At 36.7% G+C, this 11,031-nt stretch overlaps 1 protein-coding gene across 1 annotated transcript in view; it reads right to left on the bottom strand.

Moving 5' to 3' along the window:
- Positions 1-2,580: 2,580 nt before the first annotated feature.
- LOC102483936 (autism susceptibility gene 2 protein-like) overlaps positions 2,581-11,031 on the bottom strand; it is a 624,364-nt gene continuing 615,913 nt past the window's right edge. Inside the window, exon 4 of the mRNA XM_006155032.3 lies at positions 2,581-2,985. Coding sequence (XP_006155094.1) covers positions 2,581-2,985 — 405 coding nt within the window. The remainder of the gene's footprint in view (positions 2,986-11,031) is intronic.

Here is an 11,031-nt window from a genome sequence, read left to right as displayed (position 1 = left end):
TTAAATTAAAAAAAATAGAAAAATTCTATACACACTCCAACAAGTTTCAGTATTCTTGCCAAAAAAAAAAAAAAATAAGGCAAATTGATTCCAACTAGTCTATACTTCCTTTTTATATTTAGAATATAAGCTGGAAATGAGTATGAAATGAATATGTGTGTGTGTGTGTGTGTGTGTGTTTCTTTCTCTGTGTGTATAACACCCACATTATTCAAAAGCTCCCGAAAATGTGGAAAGTTTGTTCCAATCCTTCTCTATTTTGTCTACTTTAAGAATTCTTTGCAATATGCTTATGTAAATACTGATTTTAGCTGCTGTTCCCATTTCTCAAATCTTCTGCTTTTGAATGAACTAGAAAAGTGACAGACCTAAGATATCTTTGGAACACAAAACCAAGGAGATATAAACAAATACAAAACGATCAAAAACAAAGGCTCTGTTTTAAACCCTTTAACTTATCCCTATTGATAAAGTAAAAGAACTTAAAGAAAGTACAATACACTTACTAGCTTTGGCTAAGGGGGTGTATTTGTGTGTATGTAAATGCATATATTGAAGTGAGTGTCTATTTGATTAGCACACACAATGAACAGTACTGTTCAATAAAAGCTCTCTAGGAGCATAAAATTTAAACAAAGGAAGATTCTGAAATTAGAGTGATGTTGAGGTATGAAAGAGTATTTAAAAAAATAGTTCCATTGTTAAATCCATTAGGTGAGTACCTCCAGCATTCTTATACCAGAACTCACATAATGGTTCAATTGCATTAATAGCTCATTGACTCTGCAGGTGATTTCCCGCTGTCCACATTTTGAAGAGATGCTGAAGAGGATTGCAGATAGAGTTGAAAATTCATCACTCTACTTACCTGCCTTCTTTACAGTCATAAGTAAAGAACTATAATAATATTACAAATCACAAAGTACAATGCAAAAAACATGTTGACAAAGAACTAATAAAGTTGTGAACCTATTATTTCCACTTAAAAGTGTGAAACATCAATGTTGAAGTTACTACATGAAATTAAGTATTATATGTGATACTGTTGGAATGAAAGCTGAAACAGAAGACACTTTTGATGAAAATTTGGCAAAAACATCAATGGATTTTGTACTCTGATAACATAACAATCACATTATTGGAAACATATTCTAAGTAGGGCATTTTTGTCATAGTTGAGAGCTGAACATACATCTGGTATGCATCTTCTCCATGTAAGCTAATAATATGATAGACTTTTATATAAAGCAAAGTAAGTCTATGAGCAATTTTACCAAAATAAGGAAAAACTTTTACATTCATCCAATGTTGTATAAGTATAAAAATCATTATAGATTCATAAGTTAAGACTCTTTATTCCTAAGACTGTATTATTAGACAATAAAAATAAGCATTCCTGAACTAGAGAAAAAAATAAGTGACAGAAAGCATAATGAAAACTCTCAATGTTTCTAGAGATGACTTCCTTCTTTCAGAGCAATCATACTGACAAAATAAAATACTATAATATTCAGATAAGAAATGATCAAGGGCTAAGGTAGTGGTTTTGGCCTTGTTTGTGCTGAAGAAAGCAGAGAGGAAGAATTTAGCTTTTGGATGGAAAACAGACATCGGCAGTCTCCAGATTTTACTTCCAGCATCTCAACCCACATCCAGCCTGGTGTGAAGAGATGGCAGATGGGACTACGTCTGTTATTTCGACTGCTGAAGCAGGGTACTGAATGTATCCTGCTAGTTTCCACAGGCATGAATATTCAGCCACAATAAGTAGGAATAAGGATAAGAGTGCTGACATATTAAGCAGATAGCAAATCATCTTTACCCTTTCCCCCCTCATATTATTCCTTAAGACCAAAATAAATAAGTAAATAAATAAATAAATAAATAAAAATTTTAAAGCCCAACATCTAGAACATGTCACTTTTTCCATGCTCAAAATAAAAAAGATTCATTATTCAATGACATAATCTTGATTTTCACTTATTTAATGTAAATTTACTGAGAGAAGTGTGTAGGCAGAAGAAAACCAGAGTAATTATTATGTTAGAAAAAATTTAAAAGTGATTAAACTGAATCAGTACTTCTCCACTTAGTTTATTTTCATGATTTCATTATTTTTCTGGAAATGCTAAGTGTTATAGCATCATGTTCATCATTCAGAACACAACCAGGTTCCTTTAAATATTACAGTGAACTTCTACATTGATATATTATCTTGAGATATAAATAATGTTCATTAATAATTCTTTATTCATATATTGAAAAAAAGATTACTGAATCCAAAAAGGGTAATTTGGCTATCAATAAAGTCAATGAAGTACCAATTTCTCTATGGATGAAAAGCATTATGATAATACAAAGTATTTTCTCCCTTGCCCCACCCCTCCTAAAGGACAGACAATATATCCAGAAATAAAATATTAACACCTCTATATGTACTTGCTAAAATGAGAAGTTAAATTGCTAAAAGAAAACCTAGAGGTTACCTACCCAGACTCTGAGGGAAAAGAGATATTACCTCTCATCAAAAAAGAGGAGGAAAAAAAAAAAGGTTATTCAGTGTGTATGTAGGGGAGTTCTTCAAAAAACCTTGAAAGTGAATAAATACCTCAATACATAATCTGAATTCCTTCCTGTCTCACTTTTAAAAAAATGAAGGAGAAAAGGTAGCACAAGCCAATCAAATGTCCCTGTATCCCTCTGTGCTGTAGGTAAGAAGCAAATGTCCTGAGTGCTGAAAACCAGGCAAATGGACATGATTCGTAAGGCCCAGCAGGTTATTCCTTGTAAAAATACAACAATTCTCAATAAAAAGATGGAAATCAGTCTGCTCTTTAGGACTGAGAGGAAATTTCTTAGATTTTTTTTTTCACATCCTAATGAGCATTTGTTACACAAGTAAATCAATGCCAATGTAAGGCACATATATGGAAGCTGAGATAGACTTACGAAGTAGCCTGTCCCCAAGCTGGAAGGAGCTGAACTCTGCAATAAAGCATAAAGACAAAGTGGAAAATCAGCAATGGTTTTTTAACACGTTCCAATCCACACAGCTCATTACCAGCCCTTTGCAGGCTTTTCATCACTACATCATATCACCAGTGTCTGTTGCCCCTTGTCATCTGCTCCTGATACAAACACCGTGTTGCTTAATTTTCCCCTTTACATCTCTCAACAACTCAGAGATGCTAACGTGCTATTTACTGAATTCCAAGCTTCTGCAGTGGACGTAATTGCCAATTTATTTGACAGGCAGCTGGGTAATGAATTAATGATGGCATTTCGCCCTGCACTGAGACTAAGCAGACACGCATCAGCCTGCCTCCCTGACTTGCTGACATTCAGTGCCCTGGTCTCAAGCTACTCAGTTTTGTGGCCGCAAAGGGGCAGGCAAGAGGAAAAAGCCCAGACTGACTTGAAAATAAAAAGCCCAGTGGGTTTAGATGACTTTTCCAGTGTCTGACCTACTTGCCAGTTTATTCCCTAAAGGCATCAGTTAGTACCCACACAGTGCTTTTCAAAAATGAGACATTTTGTAAACATAATTAGTAGACTAAAATGTGAAGAATGTGTGGGCAAAGGGAAGCAGTGAAAAGTACCATTTTTTTTCCTGAAGGTTTTAGTCACAATTATCATTTTAGATTGCCATTGCTCTGATATACAAGGAACTAAAAAACAAAAACAAAACAATAATTCTGAAAGAAACACAGGGCATCATTAATTTGGTAAAAGAAGACAAAAAGGGTATGTTTATATGGTATTCTCAGTTTCTTTTTTCTCCCCAAAACCTCTCCTTTCAAATTTTTCAATTTTTAGCATCCTCTTTGTGATTGAGAGAGGCCCCAAAATAAGTTTGAAATAAACATAAAGCTAATACTGAGTCCGTGTACAGGTCTCACTAAGCACCTTGCACCAGTCAGGCCTTTTCCCTGGCAAGGCTGGGTCGGGTTTTACACCATTCCAGAGCAGCCTGACCTCCACTTGGATACAACGGTTATTAGCTCACTTCTAGTTCTCCACTACTATCACATGTCCTGCTCTCTACTCTGTAAACTGCAGGTAGCAGGAACCATCTAGATTATTCATTATTATTTCCTCAGCTTAGCCCAATGACTTTGCAAGCAGGAGGGATTTAATAAGTATTTGCTGAATTTGTGTATAAATGAATGGATTAATTGTATGGGGGAAAATTCCGAAGAATTTGACATCTCCAAAATTACAATAGATACGACTCTTCTTGATCAACAGTTTAAAAAAGAAATATATTGCTGTAACTCCATGGACTTCAAGAAGGGACAGTATGATTCGGGCATTCTTAACTGCAGTTTCCAAAGCAGAATTTTTTTTTTTTAATTTTTTTTTTTTTGAGAGGTTTTTGCTATAGGCATGTGCGCTCGCCAGACAGATAGAGACAGACAGAGAGACAGAAAGTGAGAAATCACCCCCCAGGGGGGATGGCCACGCCACAATCCCTTCTCCTCCATGCTTCTCTCCGGATCTTGGGCACGCATGCACACGCGCCCGGCATGAGTTTTAAGCCACCGGGTCTGGGACATGAACTGCAGTCGACTACATGGGAGTCCAGTGACATAGCCATTACGCTAACTGCTGGTCCCAAAGCAGAACTTTCTTCATTGCAATATATCAAATAGGCTCAGGGGAATGAAGCACCATAGATGTGTGATCATGCACATAGGACTCAGTTTTTAACAATCAAGCAGCATTCTTGATCCCATAAGCTGTATGAAGGGAGAACCACAGCAGTCATGGAGACAGTTTCTCCTACTGGTGATTAACCATGTGACAGCATCACTTGTTTCTGACACCCACATCTCTCCACGGACCAGAAGACAAAAGTCAAGTTAGGTTTCCACCAGCCTGGAGTTAAGCCCCTGGGAAGTAAACTCATTTTAGAATAAAGTACTCAGAAAGACCATGGGATTTGTTTATTTCACCACTCCCCCTCCTTTAAATGTATTTCATCCCAAAAAGAGAAGTACCCTTCCAATCCCACCTCCCCACCCCCATATACATATCATTTTATTGTATACCAAAGAAAATTACATCCTTCAGGTCTCGGAAAGCTCTGTTATGCTCATTTTGCATATATATTGTACATTACTCAGGGAGCTGGGTGGAGAAGAGGGCTTTGTTGTGCATATTTGTTCTGGCTATTGTTTATGCAGGTCTGACTGAATGAGGGAACAGTGGGTATCATTTCAATTTCTGATGTCAACATCAAATTACTTATTTAATTTCATGCCTGGCGAAGCATTGTATAGCTACACGCAGAATCATTTCACTTCATTTGTTATGCTGTGTTTTCGTGGCGATTGGCTTGCCTTCCAACTGACAGCTTTAATTACGACATGAATTTGATTGCACTGCCGAGGAATTAACATAATGCAACAAAGCATTTAAGCACCCTGCCTTATAAGCCCCCTCCCACACGCATAGGCACATGCAAACATAGACAGACACATGAAGGAAAACAGACATAGATTCTCGTGTACATTAACGGTCCACTGGAAATCTGTTTCAGCATTTGCAAGAAGGCATACAGAATCTTACAGTAAGAGGCCATCCACATTTGCCAACCCATTGTAATTTGTCTTTTCTTTTTTTAAAGGGAAGAAATTTGTTGGATTAAGTTGTGATTTCTGGATCTGGCAGAAAATGTCATAGAAAAACTCTCTTCTAATCCACTTTGCCAAATGTCTATAGCATCAACATTTCCTCCCCCTTTCTCCTTCTCCACATTTTCCATGGTTCCTGCCAGTTCCTTCGATCCTAGCTATAGAATACAAACAGAAGTAAGATCTATAAAATAAAGAAGATTCTCCTTACCTAGTCCTACAACTCCAAGATTCTTGCTCTGAACTGGCATTCAATGGGACATTACCACAGGTCACCAACAAGTTGTTCACCATCAAAGTACATATAACAAATGTTAACTAGGAACAGGGAAGAAGTCAGTGTTTGACTGATGTATGTAAGTGTCATATATCGCTGAGGTCTTCTGTCTAAAGGCCCAGAAGAGTTTCAGCTATGTATGTATAATCAAAGTCTGTATTTAAATATGGCTTTAAATATTAATCATACAAGCAGAAATTACACAAACATCTCCAAATCACAGGCAAAAGTATATAATGCTACAAAAATGAAATCAATGTTTAGAAACAGCTTTTTCATGGTTCGAAATGTATTGCTAGCTATTAATTTACAGATGTGTATTTAGGGATTGGTACTGCTTTTGCATTTTATAGGAAAGGAGACAGACACCAAGAAGTAAAGGCCTAGGAAAATAGACAGGTGGTGATGTCCTAACGGTTGAATTTGAAATAACTCTTCTTCAGCAATCAACTTGATTTTTAACTTTTTGTATTTCCTCAGTCACCTTCTGTTTAGAAGAGAAGGTGTCTATTTTTCTTGCCTGGAGACATCAGGCAAACAAATTTTTCTGTTTTCTGTGCAATGTGTCATGACTTTTCTAACAACTCAACATATAGCAAAAATGGCCATCAAATCCAGAAAAAGCTATGAGTCAAATTAAATGAAGAGAATATTTGGGGGCTGGCCAGTACATGGTGGTTAAGGTATTTGGATCCCACTTGGTTGACTATGTAGTTTGAGATCCAGACCTGGTGGGGTGTATATGTACTCAAAATCTTGAAAGAAGAGAGAAATGGAGAAGGGACTGCAGCATGACCATGCCTCATAGAGGGGGCTTTCTCACTCTCCCTCTGTCTTTCTCCAGTAAGCATACACACCCACTGGCATAATTTTTTAAAAGTTACATTTTTTTTTAAAGAAAAAAACACAAGTTTTCTTAGTCTCAAAGCACTTGAAATAGTATATACCCATGTTTAAGCAAATGTTGAATAATGAACTCTAGTCTTATTTCTTCATGTGACAGAGTTTCTACCAGGTCATTGGAAAAGTCAAGATGTATTTTTTCATGTTTTTCTATGCAAAAATGTATGACTTCTCCAATGACTCAATAATTCATTCATATTTTCTGTACAATAGATGAAAATGAGAGCCATTAAAAGGCTGAGAAAGTGGAGTAGCAAACAAGAACATAAGAAAATACCAGCCAGCTGGCTATCTGATACGTGACTTCGAGGCTCATTATAAGCTATCTCCTATTTAATAACAGTCTTTTGTTCTGCTTTGTTGTTTATTTGTTTGCTTGCAGATTTGAACACTGCTCCAGCAATCTCTGCAAATTACCTACCTCCATCTTATTATGTTGTAAAGCAGAGCTTTCTTAGAAACAGACTCTGCCTTAATCTCCATGCTACCATGGGCTATAGGAACAATAATGCGATGCACAGTTGAAAGACATTTTCCTGGAAGGAGAATGTTGGTGCTGACATTCATATCTGCAAGTGGACATTCATTAAATACTCATTTTCCTCTTTCTTACTACCCCGCCTCCCTTTGCCTTTCTTTCCATCTCTGTCACTAAGCTATCATGCAAGCTACTCATTAAACCCATGAAGTTAGCATTTCTGTTTTAACAGCTTACCTACAACATAGGATTTCCACATTGATTATCCATCTCAAATAGATGTGCTCCATTCATTATAGATCCACATAGAGAGACCATGGCTATTCTTACAGCTCCCAGAGTACAGGATGGATGTGTATTCTGCCCCTAGGTGAGGATGTGTGCTCTCACTCCAGGGTCATAAGATAGGCTCATTCATTTTCTTGTAATGTTTTAAGAAACAATGACAATGAAAAGAACTTGAAATCTTAATCCAAAGAAATGTGCCTCACAGATAAGATTAATAATCGATGACAAAGAGACACAAACATATTTGAATGGGGAAATGAATTTGTAGTTACCAGAGAAATTCAAGCAAAAATGGGGCAATAAGTTGATAGAGGCAACAGGTTGTGGAAATGGTAAGTCAATTCCAACACCAATTACTGACCCCTGTTATACCCACTTCAAGTGATTACTAGCTCTCGCCCATCCTTAACAGCATGTAATAAGTCAACAGCATTTTGACTTATTTCTTTGAGTCTTGCTCTTACCTTCATCTGTAATACTTCATGTGAAAGGCAAATTAAACATTTTAAAGTAATACTTAATTTCATGTGTCAACTTGACTGGGTCACAGAGTACCCAGATATTTCATCAAACATTATTCTAGGTATTTCTGTGAGAGTATTTTTGGATTAGTTTAACATTTAAATAGATAAACTGAGTAGACTGTCCTCCCAAGTGTGGGTGGGCCTCATCCCAATCAGTTGAAAGCATGAACAAAACAAAGGCTGACCCTCTACTGGGTAAAGAGAATTCTCACTGTCTACTTTCAAGCTGGGACATAATTTTTTTTTCCTGCCTTCAGACTCAAAAGAAAAAGAAAAAGAACTCACAGGTTCTTTGGGGTCTGCCAGTCTGGAGTAGGCCTTCACTACTGGCTCTCATGGGCCCATGATTTACTGCTATAGATCTTAGGAAGTGTCAGCCTCTGTTAATATATGAGCCAATTTCTTACAATAAATATATTTATGTTGGTTCTGTTATGGTTGTTTCTCTGAAGAGCCTAATATAGGGTGACCTTATTTGGAAATAGGGCCTTTGCAGATATATCTAAGTTGAGGTTGTACAGGATTACGGTGGGCCCTATATCCAATGACTGTTATCTTCCTAAAATGAGAACACATGGAGCTACAGAGTAGAAGGCCATGTGAAGACTGAGACAGAGATTGCAAAGATGTAGCTATAAGCCAAAGAACACTAAAGACAGCTGAGGCCACCAGAAGTTAGGATACAAAAGGAAGAATCCTTCTCTTTAGAAGAAACATGGCCTTGACAGTATCTTAATGTTGGTCTTCAGTCCTCCAGAATTCAAGATAAAGCATTTCTGATGTTTTAAGCCATCCAGTTTGTGCTAAGTTAGTATAGCAGTTCAGGAAACTAATATCTTACCTAGCCTCCTTATCATGGGTGAGCAGATAATGTTTTTAGCCACTGTCCTTATTCACTGTACCCTGGTCACACTAGTCTTTTTTTTCTTTTTTTTTTTTTTTCTTCTTTCACTCAAACATGCCAGGCTGGGGCCAGCAAGTGGTATGGTGGTTAAGGCACTGGACTCCCACATGGACCATGGTTTGAGACTTGGCCCTGGCAGCATGATCTCTCACTTTCTCTCTCTCTCTCTCTTTCTCTCTTTCTCTGTGTGTGTGTGTGTCTCTCTTTCTCTCTGTGTGTGTGTGAGAGAGTCTGTCTGTGTGTGTGTGTGTGTGTGTGCGAGAGAGGGAGAGGGAGAGAGCACATGTGTCCTATAACAAATTAAAATCATAATAGTAGTAAATAAAATTAAATAATTCTTTTTAAAAAATAAAATTAAAATAAAATGCTACACTTGCTTCTGATTCAGGACCTCTGTGTTTGTTGTTCTTGTCACCTAGAATGTTCTTCCCATAGATATTCACTGAGCTACCTTTTTTTCTACCTTTTTTTCTTCCTTAAGGCCTCATGTTAGGGACACAGAAAGGCCTGATCTAATCACTGTAGATAAAGTAGCAACACACAGCAACACATCCTTCTAACTCCTCATATTGTTTTGTTTAGTGCATTAAATACCTGTATCAGAACTAATCTTAGTTGTTTTTTCACAGGATAGTTGTTTGTCTTCCCCACTAGAAAGGAAACCTCATGAGAGCAGACTTCCCCTTGTTTACCACTCAAATTCAAGTGTCTCCACCTGGCACATAAAAGGAATTTGATAAATGTGCTTGGACAATTGAAACAATGATATTATTAAAGAGAACTCATTAACATATTGGGCAGAAATGTGAAAAGACAAATTGTTAGACAAAAGGAAAACCCTATACAATAAAAATAAAGAAAAAAGAAGAAAGAAAATATCAAAAGTCCTTCACAGGTCTGGATGTGATTTCCTAATCTAATTACAATAATATGGAAAGCTCATTCATAGCTTTGACCCATATGTGACTCTTCCTTAATAGTGGCTAGTGAAACCTGGTATGGAGTAAAATCTCAATAAAGGTTTGAAAGAAAAAGTTAGGATAGCTATTGGCATACGTAGACAAATAATGGCATTGTGGATAGATACAACAATTTAAAAACTCAAAATGTGGGGACATGTAAGGTAGAAGGGGTGTCTAAAAAGGCAGCAGCAGAAAAGTCTTAACTATATTGAATGTACTACACAGCTACAGAACAGTAACATAAAAATGTTTAGCCAATATTTATTAAAATTCAATCCTTTTTCACTTTTATGAAATGTTTCAATTTCTTGAAAGACTAGAACACTTAAAAGGTATTAAATATTTTTGTTTTCTCATAAGTAAAAGCCTGACCCAAAATTATTTAGAAAAAAAACAGGAAAGAGTAATAGTCAAATATTTATTTGAATAATGCATTAAAGAAGTTTGGGGGGCAGCCAGTGGTGTGGTGGTGAAAGTGGCTGGATCCCACAAGGTCGACTGCATGGTTCAAGTCCTGGACCTGGTGGTTTAAAAAACACCAGGCATGTGTACATGCATACCCAAAGTGGTGAAAGCAAAAATGGATAAGAGATTGCAGCATAACCAACTCCCATGGGGTGTGCTTTTTCATTCCTCCATTCCTCCTCTCTCTCTCACTCTGTTTCTCTCTGGCAAGCACACACACCCTCAAACAAATTTAAAAAGAAAAGAAAAAGAAGTTTACTTCCACAGGGTGTTGGGAAATTTGATAAATGAAGTAACATTGAAGCTGGCAGAAGAAAACAAAAAAGAAGAAAAGGGTAGAAAAAATAAAGTAAGATAATTTCAAAGTACATATTATTTAAAGAAAAAAAAACCAGTAGTTTGGAGAGACAAAGTAAAAGGGAGAAAAATGGGAAGTGGAGGAGAGAGGGAGGATGAAGAGATAACTTCAGGTCATCCTCACAAGTACGGAATTAATCCTCAAGAAATACCAAAAGATTTTAAATAAGAAAGGTTAAACAGTACCTCTGACACAGGAAAACAACTCTAGAAGCATAACAGAGAACACAGTGAAGG

This window comes from Tupaia chinensis, unplaced genomic scaffold (genome assembly GCF_000334495.1).
Source record: "Tupaia chinensis unplaced genomic scaffold, TupChi_1.0 Scaffold000429_1, whole genome shotgun sequence".
Taxonomy (NCBI): domain Eukaryota; kingdom Metazoa; phylum Chordata; class Mammalia; order Scandentia; family Tupaiidae; genus Tupaia; species Tupaia belangeri.
The sequence above is the reverse complement of the archived record's forward strand: the minus strand, read 5'-3'. Positions and strand labels throughout refer to the sequence as shown.